General features: G+C 39.7%; 1 protein-coding gene across 1 annotated transcript in view; it reads left to right on the top strand.

Moving 5' to 3' along the window:
* MAP3K5 (mitogen-activated protein kinase kinase kinase 5) overlaps positions 1 to 20,642 on the top strand; it is a 248,516-nt gene extending 227,874 nt beyond the window's left edge. The window contains exons 26-30 of the mRNA XM_017863432.1: positions 9,870 to 10,113; positions 15,142 to 15,254; positions 16,106 to 16,218; positions 18,814 to 18,890; positions 19,873 to 20,642. Of these exons, the coding sequence (XP_017718921.1) occupies positions 9,870 to 10,113; positions 15,142 to 15,254; positions 16,106 to 16,218; positions 18,814 to 18,890; positions 19,873 to 19,933 (608 nt within the window). The 3' untranslated portion in view covers positions 19,934 to 20,642. The remainder of the gene's footprint in view (positions 1 to 9,869; positions 10,114 to 15,141; positions 15,255 to 16,105; positions 16,219 to 18,813; positions 18,891 to 19,872) is intronic.
* Positions 20,643 to 22,787: the final 2,145 nt, after the last annotated feature.

Genomic DNA, 22,787 nt, shown 5'->3' with positions numbered 1-22,787 from the left:
GCTGCGATTCCTCAAGGATCTAGAACTAGATGTACCATATGACCCAGCCATCCCACTACTGGGTATATACCCAAAGGATTATAAATCATGCTGCTATAAAGACACATGCACACGTATGTTTATTGCGGCACTATTCACAATAGCAAAGACTTGGAATCAACCAAAATGTCCATCTGTGACAGACTGGATTAAGAAAATGTGGCACATATACACCATGGAATACTATGCAGCCATAAAAAAGGATGAGTTTGCGTCCTTTGTAGGGACATGGATGCAGCTGGAAACCATCATTCTCAGCAAACTATCGCAAGAACAGAAAACCAAACACCGCATGTTCTCACTCATAGGTGGGAATTGAACAATGAGATCACCTGGACTCTGGAAGGGGAACATCACACACCGGTGCCCATTATGGGTAGTGGGGAAGGGGGAGGGATTGCACTGGGAGTTATACCTGATGTAAATGACTAGTTGATGGGTGCAGCACACCAACATGGCACAAGTATACATATATAACAACCCTGAACGTTGTGCACATGTACCGTAGAACTGAAAGTATAATAAAAAAAAAAAGAAAGGACTTTGTCCTTCCACCATGAAATTGGTTTCTTTGAGGCCACTAGGAGTTTCTGATTCCAATTGAAGTTACTGTTTAAAAACACTTATTTTTGAAAAGTGGAAATTTTAGAGGAGAATTACATGGAGACAGTACTTTTTGTATTTCCCCCAGGATAAGAGAAATCCATACACACTGTATACCAATATATAAATGATGAAATATGTGGACAAGATGAAGTGATGTCAGTCATTCAACAATTCCATGAAATTTCTCGATGTCCTGAAAGATTTTGTTATGCAATTAAGATATAAAGAAACTACATGGAAAACAGACGGTCTTCAAATGCCCCTGATAAAAATTCCTTTTAGATATACTACAGTTAACCTGCCATTTCAGAAGACACGCGAAAGAAGACCACAAAGTTTAAAAAGTATAGCATCGCTAGTACAATCATGCATTGTTTAACGACAGGGCTATATTCAGAGACATGCGTCCTTAGGCAATTTTGTCATTGTGCGAACATCCTAGAGTGGACTTACACAAACTTAGATGGCAGAGCCTACTAGATGCCCAGGCCGTATGGTATGGCCTGTTGCTCCTGGGCTACAAATTTGTATGATGTGTTACTATACTGAATATTGTAGGCATATTAACACAGTGGTAAGTGTTTGTGTCTCTAAACATACAAAAGGTATAGTAAAATACAGTATTATAGTCTTATGGGACCCCTGTAGTATATGCGATGCATCCTTGACTGAATTGTTATTATACAGCACATGATTGTACATTCATTTCCTAGATCTGCCAGCTGAGAAGACCCAGATCTTGGTTTCTAAATGCCATTCTTCAATAAAAGGAATTGGGTCTCCTTGGAGCAGTGGTTGATTCTGGGCTGGGGGCAGGGGAAATAAAAGATAAGATTGTAGCTGGGCATGGTGTCTCACCCCTGTACTCCTAAGGCTTTGTGAGGCCAAGGCAAGAGGATCACTTGAGGCCAGGAGTTTGAGACCAGCCTGGCTAAAATATCAAGACCCTGTCTCTAAAAAAATAAAAATAAATTAGCCAGACATAGTGGTGCATGCCTATAGCTACTTGGGAGGCTGAGGTGGGAGGATCGCTTGAGCCCAGGAGATAGAGGCTACAGTGAGCTATGATTGCACCACTGTACTCCAGCCTGGGTGACAGAGCGAGACCCCATGTCATAAATAAATAAATAAATAAATACCTGCCAGAAATAAGAAAGTGTCAAAAAGGATGGAGATTTATTGAAAGGACACTACAGCCAACCTGAAAATGTTCCAAATAGTCTAAGCCAGAACAATCCGAACAATAAAATAATGATCATGTTGGATTACAGATTATAGAATAAAATAAGCATCCATGAGTCCATATTAATATAAATAATTGAATAAATAAATATATAGATGAGAAAGGTTAGCTTTTTGTTATAGTAGAATTGTGATTGATAAATGAAAATGAATGAGGAAACAGAAAATCACCAGTAGGCAAACACCACTGTAATAATTATTGCAGGCAAGGACCATCAATGACTGTTAAAGTAGGCAAAAGAATGAGGAGAAACAGGATATGTGAATGGTTTTCAAAGTGTCTTCCCACAAGATATTTACTAACTACCAAGAGAAAACAGTAATTTTACAGTGAAGGAATGTGGTAGACACCCCCTCAACCAAATGATCAAGGTAAGCATCACTACTAAGAAGACATGTCAGCGTCATGTACCTCCTGATAGGATGCCCTGAGAAGGACACAGCATCACACTGTGGTGTTCTTGCCAAAAATACACAGCCCCAACCTCATCACAATAAGACATCAGTGAACCTCAAATAAAAGACATTGTACAAAAACCTGACCAATACTCCTCAAAAGGGTGACGGTCATGAGAAATAAAGAAATACTAGTTACATATTGGAAGAGACTAAGGTGATGTGACAACTAATTATAATGAGGGATCCTTGATCAGAAAAAGGACATTGGTAGGCAAACTGGTGAGATTCAAATAATGTCCATAGATTAGTTAATACTATTGTATCAAAGCCAGGCGTGGTGACTCACATCTACAATCCCAGCACTTTGGGAGGCGGAGGTGGGAGGATTGCTTGAGCCTAGAGTTTGAGATCACCCCAGGCAGTGTGGCAAAACCCCATCTCTACATAAAAAATACAACAATAAGTCAGGCATGGCGGTGTGTGCCTGTGGTCCCAGTTTCTAGGGAGGCTGAGGCGAGAGGATAAGCTGAGCCCAGGAGGTGAAGGCCACAGTGAGCTGAGATTGCGCCACTGTACTCTGGCCTGGGGGACAGAGTGAGACCCTGTCTCAAAAAAAAAAAAAAAAAAAAAAGTATTGTATCAATGTTAATTTCCTGGTTTTGATAATAGTGCTAGAGGTATATAAACTGTTAAGGTGAGGGCAAGTGGCTGAAGGCTATACAAGAACTCTCTGCACTATTTTTACAACTTCTCTGTTATCCTAAAATTATTTCAAAATAAAAGTGAAAAAAAAAAATATTTAATCTTTTTTCCAAAAGGAGCACACAGAACAGAGAGTACAGTACAAGTCCCTTAAGAATTTGTTTTTTCTCAGACTATTTTCTCACTTGTCATCAAGAATCAACTTTTAAATTATTGGCAGCATTAGTCCTCTAGTACAGTCTGCTTGTGGGTTACTAGATGCAGTAATGCTGAGCACAGAGACTATGATAGCAGTGCTAAGGTAAGAATATTGATAATGTAAGCATACTTCCTATATTAACAGTAATTGTTAAAAGCTGCTTCAAGCACTTGATATTACCACCAGTTGTTAAACTGAATCAAGCACGTGCTCCAAGTTCACATTAATGTGAATTGAACAGCATTGTGTACGTACGAGGAGCTTCATGCAAGTGTGATACACTGCACTCACAAGTATTATGATCTTACTAAGCATTAGAAATACCTTGTGTTAAAGCAGCTTGGTCTAGGCCAAGTGTGGTGGCTCATGCCTATAATCCTAGCACTTTGGGAGGCCAAGGTGGGCAGATCACATGAGGCCAGGAGTTTAAGACCAGCAACATGGTAAAACCCTGTCTCTACCAAAAATGCAAATATTAGCCAGGTGTGGTGGTGCATGCCTATAATCCCAGCTACTCAGGAGGCGGAGGCAGGAGAATCGCTTGAACCTGGGAGGCAGAAGTTGCAGTGAGCTGAGATTGTGCCACTGCACTCCAGCCTGGGTGACAAAGTGAGACTCCATCTCGGAAAAAACAAAAAACAAAAAAAGAAAAGAAAAAGAAATTTGGTCTAGTTATTTTCCTCTGGGGAAGTAACCATTTGGGTGGGAATAGTTTTGTTGTTGATCCCATCATGCTGGTTTGGAAATAATGCACTGGCTCCACTTTCCCACTCATAGGCTTTAAGGCCCCCTTGAGTCCCAATGTTTCTCCTGACACATGGCTTTCTCCTGACAGTCTCCTCTGCTTTACATTGTTCCCAGAGGGTCCTGGGCCACCGTTCGAGCTTCCTTCTCTCAAATACCTCTCCCTCTTTCTCTATCAAGCCAAGGCTCCCCTCCTCCAGAACTCTGCATAGGCCCTTCAGCCTCTATGAATCCCTCAGTGAGTAAGGGAACTACCACTGGATTTAGTCATTGCAAATGTACTTTATTTACCCCTTAGCACCCTTACTACATGTATGTGTTAGGGTTCTTCAAAGAAACAGAACCAATAGGATACATAGAGATATATAAGAGAAGATTTATTATGGGTATTGGCTCATGTGATTATGGAGGCTGAGAAGTTCCACCATTTAACATCAGTAAACTGGAGAACCAAAAAAGCTGGTGGTATAATCAGTCTGACTCCAAAGGCCTGAGAACCAGGGGAGCTGACTGTAATTGAAGGCCTGAGAACCAAGAGCTCCGATATCCAAGAGCAGGAGAAGGTGGATGTCCCAGCTCAAGAAGAGAGAAAGAGAATTCACCTTTTCTGCATCTTTTTGTTCTATTCAGGTCCTCAGTGGATTGGATGATGCCTTCCCACAATGGAGAGGGCCATCTTCTTTACTAAGTGCATTGATTCAAACGCTAATCTCTTCTGGAAACACCCTCACCCCTCACAGACACATCCAAAATAATGTTTACCAGCTATCTGGCCATCCTTAGCCCAGTCAAGTTGACATATAAAATTAACCATCTCAATATACATGTGAATTATATATATAACTAGGTCTCTACCTGAGATAATCTGAGATATTTGTAGCTGTATTCATTTGCACTTATAATTTCATGTTATATTTGCATGTGCTCTCAGCACTCTTCTGTATATTTGCCCTAATTCTCCTTTAGATTGTCATCTCTTTGAGAAAAAGGACCAGATGTTCTATGTCATTTGCGTATTTTACAATGTCTAATCCGATGACATGCACTCAGGGAGCCACCATGAAAGACCAAAATAACAAAGCACTGCATGAACTTACAATTTTCTACTTTCTTTAAATTATTTCAGAGAATTTTTAATGTCATATATACATATGTAAAATGATAATTTTAAGTTTACAGAATTAAGAGGATATTTAAATATAATAGGATTAGAAATTTTCCTTCCCTAAAAGTGAGATTATAGTCAACAGGACTACAAACCTTTTTACATTATTTAAAAATTTCAGTTTAGGGCCGGGCACAGTGGCTCACGCCTGTAATCCCAGCACTTTGGGAGGCCAAGGCAGGGGATCCCCTGAGGTTAGGAGTTTGAGACCACCCTGACCAACATGGAGAAACCCCATCTCTACAAAAATACAAAATTAGCCAGGCATGGTGGTGCATGCCTGTAATCCCAGCTACTCAGAAGCCTGAGGCAGGAGAATCGCTTGAACCCAGGAGGTGGAGGTTGCAGTGAGCCAAGATCATGTCATTGCACTCCAACCTGGGCACAAGAACAAAACCCCGTCTAAAAAAACAAAAACAAAAATTCAGTTTAGAAATCATAACAGAAATGTAAGAATAATTATAGAAAGTTTTAAAAGGTCTAATCTTGTCCTCTAATTTAATCTAGAATAATACTTTCTTAAATTATTTTTAAATTACTTTATTGCTTTCTAAATACACATAACCCTAGTAGGAATACCCTTCCATTCTGCCAACAGTTTTTGAAGACGTAATATGTTTAGCCCCTGCAATCAGTGCTGGGTTTACAAAACTAAAACACATGATTTTGACGTACTCCTACTACACTATCAATACATTAAGAAATGGGATTTTGGAATAAGAGATGAGATAGAGTAGAGGTGATGTTTGGTTAGCCTTAAGAGTTAAAGCGTGAGGACATGGAAAAATTGGAATCCTTGCACACTGTTGTTGGGAATGTAAAATGATACAGCTACTATGGAAAACAGTATGATGGCTCCTCAGAAATTAAAAATAGAAGCAAGCACCCTTGTGAACCAGCAATTTCTCTTCTGGGTATATATTCAAAAAAACTAAAAGAAGGATTTCAAAGAGACATTTGCACATTCATATTCATAACAGTACTATTTACAATTGCCAAGAGGTGGAAGCAACCCAAGTGTCTGGCAACAGATGAATGGATAAACAAAATGTGGTGTATACATATAATGGAATATTATTCAGCCTTAGAAAGGAAGGAAATTCTGACCCATGCTACAACATGGATAAACCTTGAGGGCATTATGCTAAGTAAAATAAGCCAGTCACAAAAAAATAGTATATGATTCCATAATTTTACGGCTTTTTCACTCCTGTAGTTCAGCAAGTGGGAGGGAGTGGCACCCAGTGGCTTCTTCTCTCCCATTGTTCGGCAAGTGGGAGGGAGTGTTACAGCTGTATTACTCCTGCCGCCCACAGCTTGGCGAGCAGGAGTGCTACATCCCTTCCAATCTCACAGTTCAGTGAGTTCTGGGTTCTTGTCCCATGACCAAGAGGAATAAGGTACACAGACATTGGAGAGTGAGTAAAGCAGAGTAGAATTTAATTGAGTGACAGAAAGAAAGTTCTCAGCCTTGAGAGGGGACCTGAAATTGGGTAGCCATCTGTGAGGCTGAGTCTGGGGGTTTTATGGGCTTAGAATGGGGGCAGGGTGCATGCTGATTGGTTCATGGGTGGTCTTGGAAAAAGCACAACTTGACTGGTTAAAAGGCATCATTCAGAAGGAAGCAATTTTGAGAGAGTGGGTAAGATGGGGATAGAAGTTCTCACTCTGGTTGTGGACTGTCTCCGGAATTGGCAGCTTGCTTCTCAGGCTTTAAACTGTCCTTGGCTTTAAGGTCAGGTTTCACTGGAGACCGATCCCTGTCTGCCTAGGAATTTGTCTGTCTCCTGTCACTATAAATGTGAGGTATCTAGAGTAGTCAAATTCATAGAAACAGAAAATAGAATGGTAGTTTCCAGAAACTGAGGAGAAGGAGTAATGGGGAGTTGTTGATGGGTAGAGTTTGAGTTTTGCAAAATGAAAATGTTCTGGAGATTGGTAGCATAGCACTGTTAGTATACTTAACACTGCTGGACTGTGTACTCAGAAATGATTAAGATGGTGAAATTTCTGTCATGCACTTTTAAAAACCACTATACAGAATTTTAAAGGAGGGATAAAGCAAGCCAGGTCTGTGTAAACCGGGCTTTGAAGAAGGACACCCTAGTTTTTGTTACAATCAAAAGATGATGAGTTCTCTTTAGATTGTTGACTTTAAGGTGCCTACTCAACAGTAATGTCCAGGATGTTCTAGATGTAATAGGACTGGGGCTAGAGGTGTAGAGTTTGTCATCCACATGTCAGAAGTACTTAACCTTCATGGATTTGAATGAGCTCATCTATGGAGCAAAAGTAGAAACATAAAAAAGTGAAGGATAGAACCCCAGGTTCCAGCTTAAAAAGGGGGCAGGTAGTAGATAAAAAGGCTCTGAAGAAGAGAAATAGCAGCCAGAGATTTAGAGGAAAATACTGTTCACAGATCAAGTAGGGTAAAGATAAAAGTTACCTAGAGGATTTGGCTGGTGGGACTTTGATGACCTTGCCAAAGTGCCCATATAAGAATGGTGGGATGGGGTCCTCCATTGCTCCCACTGGACTCCCCTCCTCTACACAGGGGCTCTTAACCTGTGGTTCATGAACTTGGGAGAAGCTTCAGGAGTCTGTGCAAATATAGCAAAATCTAGGTAAAACCAGGAAATCTAAGCAAGATGTTGCATGAATGTGTTTTCTTCTGGGGAGAGTTTTATGACTTTCATCAGATTTTTAGTAGGTTCCATGATCTGATAAATGTTCTATGTGCCAGAGTATATGGAGTCAAAATTCAATATTTCTGCTACCTTGATTTCACTTAAATTATGACTGTAATTCCTTTTTGTGGACCAAGTTTAAGGATTTAATCACAATTTATAATATTTTTTCTTATGGGAAGATATTGTTAATAAAAAATAGCCAAACTCTGTATACTATTTAGAAGTTTATTCTGAGCCAAATATGAGTGACTATGGCCTGTGACAGAGCTTCTGGAGGTCCTGAAAACATGTGCCCAGGGCATTTGGGTTATAGCTTGGTTGTATACATTGTAGGGAGACAGAAGTTACAGGCAAAGACATAAATCAATATATATAAGGTAGATATTCAGCCCAGCAAGGCAGGACATCTGGCAGGGATTGGGAGGTGGGGAGGTGGTTGGGGTCCCAGGTCATAGGTAGATTCGAAGATTGGCAGTTGGTTGAAAGAGTTAAGCTTTGCCTGAAGAGTTGAAGTCAGCATAAAGAAATGCTTGAGTTAAGATAAGGGCTATTGTGGAAGCCAAGGTTCTTATTATGTAGATGAAGCCCCTAAGTAGCAAACTACAGAGAGAATAGATGGTAAAATCTCTTATTGGACCTTAAGAAGTGTCAGACTCTTAGTTGAATCTCTCCTGGATCAGGAAAAGACCTGGAAAGGGAAGGGATCGTCTACAGAATACAGATTTCCCCCACAAGTGATGACTTTGCAGGACCATTCCAAAATATGTCAAATAAATATATTTTGGGGCAAAATACTGTGACTTCCTTTATGGCCTGTTGTTTGTCATGGGATGCTATACTAGAGTCAGGTTGGAATTTGGTATCTTATTGCTACAAAGAGTCTGTTTTGTCAGCCTTATGATCTTTATTTTAATGGTATTGCTGGTCAGTCGTGCCTAAACTCCAAAGGGAGGAGGTATAACAAGGAATATCTGACCTTTCTTCCCATCATGGCCTGAGCTAGTTTTTTCAGGTTTTCTTGGGGATCCCCTTGACCTGGGGGTAGATGGTTCTTCAGTCAGTTGGGGGGCTTAGAATTTTATTTTTAGTTTACAGTATCATCCAAGTTTTTTGTTTGTTTGTTTGTTTGTTTGGAGACAGAGTCTCGTTCTGTTGCCCAGGCTGGAGTGCAGTACCACGATCTCGGCTCACCACAGCCTCTGCCTCCTGGGTTCAAGTGATTCTCCTACCTCAGCCTCCCAAGTAGCACGCCACCATGTCCGGCTAATTTTTGTATTTTTAGTAGAGGCGGGATTTCACTATGTTGGCCAGGCTGGTCTCAAACTCCTGACCTCATGATCTGCCCGCCTTGGCCTCCCAAAGTGCTGGGATTACAGGCATGAGCCACTGTGCCCAGCCACAATGTCATCCAAGTTCTAAACTGACAGGCAGATGATCTCATGTTATACAGTGTGTTTAAATTGGAAACTTGTAGCTTCTGTAGTTTAAATTTCAATGGTTAGTCAACAGGTTAGAGGAGAACACGCACTAGAAATCAGCCTAATAGTCAAAGAGAGATAGTCTTACTAACATATCAGCCTGTGTGTGGCATTTTCAGCACCTGCTCTGCATCCCCTTACATTTTGGATGTTATAGGCAGAAAGTATTCTGCATACTCACATGTGTTTACATAATCTCTGTATATCTCAGTTTCCTTATCTGTAAGCAAGTTAATAGTTGCCAGATATTGTGTAATCTGAAAATGAACTTTACTTGTATAAACACTTTTAAATATTCTTAAAGGGTTTTTATATCTTTGCCTTTCTTTCAGATTTCTAGCATTTTCCCCACATATATGCAATGTGAATATGTATTGATCATTCTTGAATTAGATCATTCTGTTTGAATTAGATCATATCTTGTGAATTTTGCAAGTTCAATAGAAGAACAAATCTGAGTGCTCAGAAATCCATCCTCACTTTTGGAAAAGCAGTTTGGAATATATCTTATTGATGGTGGGGCAGGAGGGTAGCACTCATATCTTAAGAAATTAAGGCAATGAGTCATATTTTATAAACACTACTATTGATATTATGCCAAACAGAACTAAGGCCACATTTCAGCCTTGCATCTGAGAGTGATACTGCTGATCAAGAAGACTTGGATGTAGAAGATGACCATGAGGAACAGCCTTCAAATCAAACTGTCCGAAGACCTCAGGCTGTCATTGAAGATGCCGTGGCTACCTCAGGCGTGAGCACGCTCAGTTCTACTGTGTCTCATGATTCCCAGAGTGCTCACCGGTCACTGAATGTACAGCTTGGAAGGATGAAAATAGAAACCAATAGGTAAGTCCTACACTAAAATGGGTTGGTTTCTTTTCTTTTACTTTTACTAAAGAGCATGTGTTTTTGGTCTACAGAATATGATTCCCTTATCCCATTCGTGGAAACTTGATTGAATGCCTTTCTTTATAAAACAAGAGAGGTTTAGTTTAGCCTCTTTTGTCAAATACCACTTTCTGCCTCTACCAATTTAAGCCTTTTTCAGCAGCATTTGATTACTTCTTCATCTCCAAGTGCCCTAAGATTTTTCCAGTAGCTTCGTTAATAGCCTCATGGACTGTCTAAGAAACAGGCTCAGAGCAGCATGTACCTTCCGGTAGATAGCTGAAAGAACATAAAGCTCATGTTTTTGAAAGCCCAGTCAAGTTCTTACAGGAGAGGAAGATTACTGAGGTCGAGGGAACAAAACTAATTAATGGTGCTAAAGATTTGTATTTTAGAACCTAAAAAGGAAGATAGTTGACCACATTTATGATTCTATTTTGTTTTTGATATACTGTAACATATCTGGAGTGTAATTTGCCTTTGATAATTTGGTAGCATAGAACCCACAAAATCAGATTATTAAGTTAACAGCAAATGTTTCCTGTTCTTCACAGATGTTGTTGGTACAGTTCAAGGTCTGAATTTTTATGATTTGTAGCTTCCTGTGCTGCCTACAGTTGACATGTGGGAAACTAACTTTATTACTCTGGGTTTGCATTAAAAACTTTTTTTTAAGTGAATCAATAACAGTTGTTCAAATATTTAGAAACCTTAATTGAAAATTCTAGTTGTTCACTAGGGAGATTAAAAATATCTTATTTCCAGTCATAAAGTTTAGCTTTTTAAAGGCAGGCTTGTATACCAAAATGAGTACAAGTGGTAAAAGCTCATCCTATATTCAGAAACATGAGATTTGGTTGCATGGTTAAGTAAATCCGTATAGACACATCTTCTATGATGTGCATAGAGCAGTCTTATTTTAATAAAGGGAGTTGCCTGTTTGACTTTCATATCCCAATTTTGTCCTCTGAAACCCAGCTCTTGCTATCTCTACTATTTTGTGGGAAGGAACTTGGGTCTTTTCTCTTCTGAGACTTCATGGAAATCTTGGTTTCCCTCATTCCTCCTCTTCTCAAGCAAGAGTCCAAGGATAACACCCCATCATTATGGAAGTTGTCTCATAGTCTAGGTTACTCTCTGTTGCCCAGTCCTAAGTGGTGGTGTTTTTTGGACTCCTGCTATGATCTCTGGAGGAGGAAAGTTCACTCATTACTGATTTGGTTGACCCCTTCCCACCCACGACTTCTGGTTAGAATTACACAGACAGCAAAGCTACTTTGTTTACCAAAGAGCTGGTACATCTGCTTTTCTGGTCCTGAAACCTCCTGTCTACACACCCGGCAATGTCAATAGGACCTGCCTCTCCTAATGCAGCCTAGACACAACTCCTTTCCCTTCTCTCCTTGGCCTATTTGGTTAGTGTTGTGCTCACCACCCTGGCGCCACTGTCTGTCTACCACGCTTGGGCCATCTGCAGTCTCTGAGGGCTTCCGGCTGCTTTCTTCACAGCTTCCCCCTTTCTCTTCTGAGGGTCTCTTTGTTCTAGCTGAGGCCCTGCTGCTCACATCTGCCCATCTCTGTTGAAAAGACTAGCATTTACCCACATTTCTTTATTACATTAGTACGTAACTGCAGTTTTCACAACAACCCACACATTTTTGCTTTTTCCTGTACATATTTACATTTGAATCTGTGAAATCTACAGATAATCAGCCTCGTTTTTCCTTTTTCAGTAATATCTCCCACGGCTCTCCATCACCCACAGAAAAGTGACATGAGGGACGATGTTTGCTTCATCCTTGATTTGAAGAAAGGACAGCTGCTTTAGTACAAAAACCAAGTAATCGAAATAAGGGACCAGTCCTGTCCATGTTGGTCCTTTTCATTTTCAGTTGAATACTACCTGAAATATAAAGGCATACCTACTGCAAAATGAATCTAGAGGAAATGGTACTGTGTTTTTAGGAAAGGTTGTAGCTCTCATATTAAAAATTGTAAGCTTAGAATATTTAGGATGATCACTGATGAAGGGAAATCAGGTTTATCCTGCTCGGAGGATCACCTGAGCCCAAGAGGGTGAGGCTACAGTGAGCCATGATTGCACCATTGTGCTCCAGCCTGGGTGATACAGCAAGACCCTGTCTCAAAACAAAACAAAACAAAACCTGTCTCAAGAGGAGCTGCCTTTTATCTAATTTCCCCATTCTGCAGTTCTGGAATTACCCACCAATCCACCTCACCACTCCTGCCCATCCAAGGTTAAAAATTGACCTCATGGCAGATCTTGCCATACTGTTTTGGAACAGAAAGGCAGATAGTTGCCTTGATTTCAAAATATTGCACTACTAAATAAACACAAAGTAAAAATAAAATTGATATACTGGATTGTTCTTAAGATACATACCTCTAAGAGCTGGATTTGGAGCAAATGAGGTGGGCTGTCAATACTCTGCTTCCAGTGTTAAAGTTCTGGTGTTTAAGGTGTTAAAGGAAAGCTTCAGACAAATTAAATTTAATGGAGTTTAATTGAACAAGAAAAAAATAATTTGTGAATCAGGTGGCCTCCAGAATCACGGCAGATTCAGAGAGACTTCAGGGATGCTTCATGGCCAGAACAAATTTACAGAAAATAAAAGTAAAGTGACGTTCAGAAATCAGAAGTGTACAGAAAGAGCTAGATTTATTATGGGTTGGTGTTCACCTTATTTGAACACTCAGCAGTGTATGAGTGGTTGAAGATGGCTCCTGGGATTAGCCAAGACTCAGCTATGGTTACAGACGCACACTCCTAAGTTAGGTTTTCAATCTTGTCTACCTGTTAAGTTATAGTTTGTCCACGAGGACTCAAATATGCAAGTACAGAGTCCTTCTCAGTCCACATTTCATTCACTTTAACAAAAGATAAAAGGAAATTACATAGTCTAGACAAACATAGGTTAAACTCTAGAAAATGTCACTATGTTCCTTGAGAAAACAGTAAGAAGATACCATCACCATCCTATACGTATAACTTAGCAAGTAGGACAAAAATACATACCAGATCAAAAAACTGCCAACTTAAACATTCACACGGAGCTTGCTGCCCATTTCTTTGGATATCATTTGTTTTGGAGTAGATAAGAAGGCTCCCTCCAACCTTCTGCTCCCTCTGCTAGCTTTTAGTTCATGCTGCTTCATCCACCTCATTGTGCACCACACTTACCCTGCAGCTGTCTTTGTTAAACTATTTTCCTCCACCCACCTTCTCTGTCTACCTCTCATTGTGTTTTACTTTTGTCCCACCTCTGCTACTTACTCAGCTGTGATCCCTTCTCCTATCTGAGGAGCTCATCTTTATGTCCTGTGGGAATTGGGTTGAGCCTGGGGGTCTGGACAGGTTTCCTTCCCACTGAGCCCTGGAAAGGCTGTTTTCCAGGGACTGAGGCAGCAAGGAACAGAACAGCCCTTATTAAACCAGACACTGACTTGGCACTGTACCTATGCTGTCTCATTTAATGGTCACAGTAATCTTTTCTGAAAGCTTTAGTTTTCTTTTTTACAAACAATTTGAAAACTGAAGCCTGGAGGCATTAGGTAATTTATCTAAGGTTAACACAGGAAGTGCAGGGCTGAACCAGGACACAAGCCCAGATCTGTCAGTTGCACGATGCTGCCTTCAGAGTATGTCAAGTGAAGCAGAAACAAACTTTTCGATGGAACGTGGTCTTGAGTTAAATCTATCAATACTCAGAAAATGAAACAAATAGAGCTTGTTAAGAGCTGTAGGTTATGCAACGATTTATCTCGATAATCTTAATAATGATATATTTTAAATGATTATTTCTGAATCCAAGTTACACTAAGATGCTTTTCTAAAAAATTAGAGCACCTCTTTTCATAACTTGGAATGTTTTCTTTGAGAAATTCTATTGGAAATGGTGAGTAGGTTACCAGTTGGCTCTCAGTTGCATAGCAAACCTTCTGTGGGTAAGAACTTTGGTATGAATATCACAGTTTCTCCTTGTTTCTTTGGAGACTGCATCAGATGCCAACTAGGAACTGAATGTACCAGGAACACAGCTATCCTTTTACCCGCTTCACCCCCTCCCCTTTAGAAGGGAGAGGACTAATAGTAACAATCACAATGGTAGCAACAACCATGAACATTTATTGAGAATTTGGTATGTGCCAGATATTCTAGGCGACCTCACCTATGACTATTTCTCAAATTTTCATAGTTTACAAAAAGTGATTACCTTTCTGATTTGCATTGATTATGGTATTATGCACATTTGCCAACTTTTTCAATGGGCATCCATATATGTAAAAGATAGGTCTGTTAATATCTGTATCCCATATTTATATTTTTGACATTTATGGTCATGAAAAGAAATAGCAGAACACATCTCTGAAGATTTTGGCAGACAATCTGTGGTGGAGGTTTTCAATTCTTGTCTGTAGGCACAGTCTTCCAAAGCTTTGCTTCTGGACACGGGGGTCTGTGGACCTGCAACATCAGTGTCACTTGGGAGCTCATTATAAATACAGTCTCAGAACTCACTCCAGGGGCACTGGACCAGAATCTGTATTTCAATAAAATCAGGGGTATTTGTGCTTATTATAGCTCATGTCTAGAAGGTCACCCTAGACCTGGCACAATGGCATGTGCACACACCTATAATCCCAGAGCTTTGGGAGACTGAGGTGGAAAGACGATTTGAGGCCAGGAGTTCAGAGAACAGCTTGGACAACATAGCAAGACTCTGTCTCTACAAAAAAAAAAAAAAAAAACTCAAATTAGCCAGGTATGGTGGTGCATGCCTGTATTCCCAGCTGCTTGGAAAACTGAGATGGGAGGATCGCTTGAGTCCAAGAGTTTAAGGATGCAGTGAGCTATAATCGGGCCACTACACTCGGCCTAGGCAACAGAGAGAGACCTTGTATCTAAAAAATAAAAATAACAATAGAAGGTCACCCTGTGCCACTTACTATATTTTTCTTCTGCAGATTACTGGAAGAATTGGTTCGGAAAGAGAAAGAATTACAGGCACTCCTTCATCGAGCTATTGAAGAAAAAGACCAAGAAATTAAACACCTGAAGCTTAAGTCCCAACCCATAGGTGAATAGCAGAAAACTTTATAGTAATACTGTTCAGCCAGGCTGCCACAAAAACCAAGCAAGCCAACACGAAGTTTTATTTGTGGCTAAGTCAGCATTTGTCACTTCTACCATGACTGCAAGCAGGAATTCCTTTAAAAAAAGAAATCCAATTTTTAACTCTAGCAAACTCATTTCTATAAGTACAGTAAAAATAGATTATTCATAATCATCTTTTCCTGAGGTGACGTATTCCTGAGGTAAATAGGGCTCTCCATGTTTTAATCTTTCTTTATTTTAAAGATTTCACAATGAGATTACTAGAATAAATAATACTTTTTTGTCATTTTGCATCTATATTCTGTGTATTCTAGCTTTTTTCCTTATAATTTGAAGAGGCTTAAATAGAATAAAGATGTAGTAGTAAAAAGGCATAGGTGGGGAGAATTTATTTAGCCCATTTAGAGGAAAACAGAATTCTCAGTTATTTGTTTAGATACACGGCTCTTTCATAGTAGAAAAAGAGATTATGATCATTATATAGTTCTCTGCTAATTGTGTTCATCTTTATTGCATGAAAAACAGTATAATTTTGGTGCAAAGAGTTTATTCTAAGAAACCATAAAATTGATATGAAAGTATAACGTAGGAGTATCATTTCATTATTGCTTTTGCTCCTTGTTTACTAGTAAATTCACTTGTCTGAGTTTTATTCATATTATCATCTGTACTGTCAAACTCAATTGTTTCTATGAACTGTTCTCTGATAGAGCAAAATCTTTTAAAGTATCAATAAATGTCTGTTGATTGTGAGGGTCTCAGATGACCTCTGTTAGGTGAAACTAAGAATATCTTCCCAAAATTCTGTTCTAGAAATTCCTGAACTGCCTGTATTTCACCTAAATTCTCCTGGCACAAATACTGAAGATTCTGAGCTTACCGACTGGCTGAGAGTGAATGGAGCAGATGAAGACACTATAAGCCGGGTAAAGACAACTGTCTCTGGGACAAGTATTCTTTCACTTCATTTCATAATGTTGGGTGCCTGCTATGTGACAGGCACAAGGGAGACACTGGTAAGCAAATCAGACCCAGCCCTGCCTTCCTGAGGCTTACAGACCAGGGTAGGCATGTGATAATCAGCTAACTCCACAGATACAAATGTGATTCTCCACTGGTAAATTTTATGAAGAAAAAGGTATCAGGTGTTATTAGACAGGGAGAGAGAGAGGTTGGGGAAGATTCTTGGAGAAGGGGATGAAAGAGCTGAAGGCTAACGGAATATAAGGGAGTAAATAGGCCAATTGTATGTATGTTCGGGAGGGGTGTGGGAGGGAGACCAGGGAAGAACCTTGTGCAGTGGGGCTGCAGTGTGTACAAAGACAGTGAGGCAGGCAAAAGCTCTGTGGTCCTGAGCCCCTTAGGAATTTAATATGTTTGAAATGAGAACCAGAAAGAGTGGGAAAAAAATAAAGATAGAATTTAAAAATTCTTGTTTCTAATTCTTTGTATGTTAATTTTTATTTTATTTTATTTTATTTTGGAGACAAGGTCTCGCTCTGTTACCCTGGCTAGAGTGCAGTGATCATAGCTCCCTGCAACCTTGACCTGCTGGGTTCAAGTGATCCTCCCACCTTAGCCTCCTGAATAGTTGGGACTATGGACATAAACCATCATACCCAGCTAATTAAAAAAAAAAATGTAGAGAAAGGGTCTCGCTGTGTTGCCCAGGCTGGTCTTGAACTCCTGGCCCCAAGCGATTCTCTCACCTCAGCCTCTCAAAGTATTGGGGTTACAGGCATGAACTACCATGCCAGGCCTGTTTGTTAAATTTTTGATTCTCTTTCAACATTATTAGACTTCACTAGGCAGCAGCTATTTATTGCTACTTAATAAAATGAATCTAGTCGACTTATTTCAGAAACATTTTCTATACAAACCATATTTTACCTATAATAATCTAATTCCTTTGTGCTCCATATAGACTTTTTTTGATTTTGTTTTTGAGACAGAATCTCACTGTCGCCCAGGCTGCAGTGCAGTGGTGCAATCTCAGCTCACTGCAACCTTCGCCTGCCAGCCTCAAGTGATTCTCCCGCCTCAGCCTCTCAAGTAGCTGGGATTACAGGCATATGCCACCATGCCCGGCTAATTTTTTGTGTTTTTAGTAGAAACAGGTTTTCACCATATTGGCCAGGGTGGTTTCAAACTCCTGGCCTCAAGTGATCCACCCACCCCAGCCTCCCAAAGTGCTGAGATTACAAGCGTGAGCCACTGCATCTGGCCCCTATAGACTTTTGTAATGAGCGTGAATAGCATTTGTTTATGTTCATTATATGAACACACAGGCATACATTAAAAGATTGTAATATTTGATAGAGGGGCCCTCTTAATACAATATTGTTTTAATTTGTTTTATATTTAAATTTTTAAAATAAATAAGAAGAAAGATATCTCTTTTGACTTGATAATTTATTAACTAAGAGAATTTCAGGCCACCTTGGACATCTACATTTAACAAGTTACAGCTGAATAAATTTAAACAACTCCAGAATATACATTCCTCTAACTTAGGTTCAAATCCCAGTTACGGAATAGTAATTGATAATCTACTAAATAATTGCCCTTTTTATTGGATTTCAAAGCTTCAGGCCAGGTGCAGTGGCTCCCGCCTGTTATCCCAACAGTTTGGGAAGCATAGGCAGATTGCTTGAGGCCAGGTGTTGGAGATTAGGCTGGTCAATATAGTGAGACTTTTTGTCTCTCTCTATATATATAAAAAAAATTTTTTAAATGTAAAGGTGCAGTTCAAATTAAGATTCTGCTTTTATGATGAATTACAGTCAAGTGCCTTTGCTTAACCATGAAAAAATAAGTTCAGAAATTAAGCATGGGCAGTACCTTTCCAGGAACACTTTTTATCCACTTGAGAAAAAAAGCTACATAGCATTGAACTTCTAAATACAAGATTTGTTTTTGAACAGCAGATGTGATTACAAGTGAGTCTCATCTGTTCATTAGAAGACCATTCAGAAGCTCTGTGTCACTTGTAATCTTTTTGCATTTGGAAGTTAATATAGATGCATTTGTATTTTTTTTTTTGATATGGAGTCTCACTCTGTCGCCCAGGCTGGAGTACAGTTGTTCAATCTCAGCCCACTGCAACCTCTGCCTCCCGGGTTCAAGTGATTCTCCTGCCTCAGCCTCCCAAGTAGCTGGGATTACAGGCACATGCCACCACACCCAGCTAATTTTTTGTATTTTTAGTGGGGGGGGGGGTTTTCACCACTTTGGCCAGGCTGGTCTTGAACTCCTGACCTCAGATGATCCGCCTGCCTCAGCCTCCCAAAGTGCTGGGGTTACAGGCATGAGCCACTGCACCCGGCCTGGATGCATTTATTTGTATTTATCGAATAATAGGGAGGCCTTTCCCCTAATAATCACAGAAGATTGTGTTTTTAGTAATTTCATTTTTAGATTCATTTTAATTATAGTCAAGGTTTACATTATAAATAGAGTTTGTGCTTTATTAAAGTTATATAAAACATCTTACTTTTGTGCATATTTTACTTTCTCTACAGTTTTTGGCTGAAGATTATACACTATTGGATGTTCTCTACTATGTTACACGTGATGACTTAAAATGCTTGAGACTAAGGTACCACTTTTCTTTCTGTTGTCACGATAGAAAGAGTACCAGGCTAATATAAGAAAGTCTGAGTACCTGCCCAGGCTGGGTCTCTAATTAGCTTTGCAGTTCTGGACAGAGCTCTCTAGTTCTTAGCTGCTCTGAATAAACTGAGTTAGTTGGACCATTCTATTTTTGAGGGCTCTAATAACCAATATTTCTATATTAGCAAGTGAAAATCAACTGGAAGAATTTTTTTGAATAATATGCAGACTAAGTCCATGCAGATGCTCTGAAGCTGCCTTAAACAAATGCTTTAATTGAGTTCATGATGGTGTTATACTCAATAAATATTTGGAGGAGGTGCTGACGTACCCTCCAAAAGCCTGGTATAATCTGATATAATTTATTATTAATTAAGGCCAAGCATATAACTTTTTTTTTTTTTTCCCAAGACGGAGTCTCGCTCTGTCACCCAGGCTGGAGTGCAGTGGCGTGATCTCGGCTCACTGAAAGTTCCGCTTCCCAAGTTCACACCATTCTTCTGCCTCAGCCTCCCGAGTAGCTGGGACTACAGGTGCTCGCCACCAAGCCCGGCTAATTTTTTTGTGTTTTTAGTAGAGACGGGGTTTCACCGCATTAGCCAGGGTGGTCTCAATCTCCTGACCTCATGATCTGCCTTCCTTAGCCTCCCAAAGTGCTGGGATTACAGGCGTGAGCCACCGCACCCAGCCCAAGCAGAAAACTATTATACCCACCATTATAAAGACAAATTTCAAAAATGCTGAAAATCTAAAATGATGTTTTGGGACACAGCAGTTTGTGGGAGTGAAAAGAGAAGGAATGGAGGGAAGATGAGAAAATATATACAAAAAGAATACATAATAACTGATCAGACTTTGGGATCTTCTTCTGACCAGAGCAGATGAAAGCTAAGAAGTCACTTTTCTATTTCAAGGGCAGTGTTTCAAATGAAATGTTCTTTTCACCATGTTCTTGTGTCTTTAAACAGGGGAGGGATGCTGTGCACACTGTGGAAGGCCATCATTGACTTTCGAAACAAACAGACTTGACTGTTGCTCAATTTAATCTTCAATAGAAATTCTAAAAATTAATACAGATCTGATCTTCTTGGGGGTGGGAAAATCGAAGGGAGAGAAGAAAGGAGCTGCACTTTAAATCCAGTATTTGTTTACTCACGTTAAAAAAAAAAAAACAGACAAAACACACTGAAATTTCCTAACTACATCTATTTCTATAATTTTTAAGGACTCTTCATAAGGACTCTTAAAATAATCCTGAACATTAGAACCCTAACGTTCAGGAAGATTTTAATCTAAGCATTTTATGGAAATATTTTAATGCAGCAGCTATTGCACTTCAGCCAAATGTTTATTTCACACAAAACGGATGTAACATTTCATGTGATTGTGCACCACTGGAACAAAACCAAAATGTGACCATAACTTTTTTGGCTTCTGTGTGTTTGTAATACGCTCTAATAATCTGAGTAGAAATGCATAATTTCAATTACTGTATAAAGTTTATGTTTTTTTAAGTGTGCAGAATCTGAGAGCAATGGTTTTTACTTCTCTGTGTTAATTGTAATATTGACTATATTTTGTAACTTAAGTTTCTGACCTGTCGTACATTTGTTTGAGTCATTTATGTACTACTGAACTGTACCAGTTGCACATGCTTGAACCGTAGTAATGTTAGCTTGTTCTAAAGCTATCCGTTGTGTCATATTTACTCTAAAAATTAAAAAGACTCCCAACATACTGTTTTGATAACTTCTAAAGAATTCTTATTTTGTATTGACAAACTAGATAATCTGCTGTGTTGAATTTCCAGTTGTTTCTCCAGCTGTAACATTTAGTAAAATCCGTCTTCTATTCAAGCAGTCAGACAACTGACATCCAGGTTGTTCCTCAGGGGAACGGAAGTTTAAGAAAGGGTAAGCCTGGGCAACAAAGTGAGACCCCATCTCTGCAAAAACTCAAAAATTCAGCTAGGTGTGGTTGTGCACACCTGTGGTCCTAGCTACCTGGGAGGCTGAGGCAGGAGGATCACTTGAACCCAGGAGGTTGAGACTGCAGTGAGCCATGATTGTGCCATTGCACTCTAGCTTGGGCAACAGAGTAAGACCCTGTCTCAAAAAAAAAAAAAAAAAAAAAAAGAGGGTGAGGAAAAAAGAATAAAGGAAAGTATACTTTTCTCAAGGCCCCAAGTTATCTTGGATGACTATTGTGTATCTTAAGGCATCTGCAAAGACCATCTTAATGGAGAATACTATTTATTTATTTATTGACAGAGTCTTGCTCTGTTGCTCTGGCTGGAGTGCAGTGGCACCATCTCAGCTTACTGCAACCTCCACCTCCCGGGTTCAAGCAATTCTTGTACCTCAGCCTCCTGAGTAGCTAGGATTATAGGCGTGTACCACCACACCCAGCTAATTTGTATTTTTAGTAGCAATGAGGTTTCACCATGTTTGGCAAGCTGGTCTCAAACTCCTGACCTCAAGTGATCCATCTACCTTGGCCTCCTAAAGTGCTGGGATTACAGGTGTGTGCTACTATGCCTGGCCAAGAATAGTATATTTTCTATCTCCTTAATTTACTCATATTTGGAGAAATATTTTTATTTATTTTAAGCTGAATAATATATTTTTATGAGCCTGCCCATATTGATCAGAGGAAGTCTGATACTCCTAGATGGATAAATGAAATATATTTTCTTAAATACAGAGGAACCTGTTTATTAGGCAGGATAGAAATGACATAGAGCTGTTTATATATCATGATTTCACTCATATATAACAGTCTTTGACAAAGCAGAAGACATCTTTATTTCGATGTGAAAATCAAGGTACAATATATTTTATATTGCATTATTCAAAACATTCTCACTAATGTTTTCTGATTGATTGATTGAGACAGGGTCTCGCTCTGTTGCCTAGACTGGAATGCAGTGGTGTGATCACAGCTCACTGCAGCCTTGTCCCCTTAGGCTCAAGCAGTCCTCTCATGTCAGCCTACAGAGTAGCTGGGACTACAGAGGCATACCACCACAACCAGCTAATTTTAAAATTTTTAGTAGAGGTGGGATCTCACTGTGTTATCCAGGCTGGTCTTGAACTCCTGGACTCAAATGATCCTCCTGCCTTGGCCTCCCAAAGTGCTGGGATTATAGGTGTGAACCACTGCTTCTGGCCTCTTTTTTAACATCCTAATTTGGAGGACACAGTTGTCTCTGGTATCCTGTGTGGATATTCTGAAAGAAGTGAGGTATAAATTCAATGATATGTCATTTGGCTCATGCTGAAACACAGAGTAAGCTGTTTATTCAGCCACAGTTCATCTTCTCAATTCTAATGGTGAAGTGCTTCTTTTGACTGTATATAGGATCAAGGTACCCATCTTAAACCAAATCTTCAATGATACAGTCTTTCCTTGGCACCTTCCTCCTACCCTGTCTTTGTGAGCAGATGATCCTGTGTCCCTACATGGTTCATAACACATTCCCAGGCCAACATCATTAGCCATTTGTCAGAATTTTGGGTCTCAGGCACAAAAGAAGACAGTTCCATTATGGAAGGCTCCATTATGGAAAGGTTTGCATTTGAAACACTTTTAGGATCAATCTAGGCCAGTGATTCTCAACTCAGCTTCACATTAAAATGACTTGGATGCTTTTTCAAAAATATTGATGCCACCACCTTGGGACAACTGAGTTTTTTGTTGTTGTTGTTGTTATTTTTTCTTGAGACAAAGTCTCTGTCACCCAGGCTAGAATGCAGCGACACTATCATAGCTCACTGCATCCTTCACCTCCTGGGCTCAATTAGTCCTCCCACCTCAGCATCCCAAGTAGCTGGGACTACAGGCGTGGGCCACCATGTCTGGCTAATTTTTTTACTTTTTTGTA

This window comes from Rhinopithecus bieti, unplaced genomic scaffold, assembly GCF_001698545.2.
Source record: "Rhinopithecus bieti isolate Rb0 unplaced genomic scaffold, ASM169854v2 scaffold_65275, whole genome shotgun sequence".
Classification (NCBI taxonomy): domain Eukaryota; kingdom Metazoa; phylum Chordata; class Mammalia; order Primates; family Cercopithecidae; genus Rhinopithecus; species Rhinopithecus bieti.
Note: the sequence above shows the minus strand (reverse complement) of the source record. Positions and strands in the feature narration are given on the sequence as shown.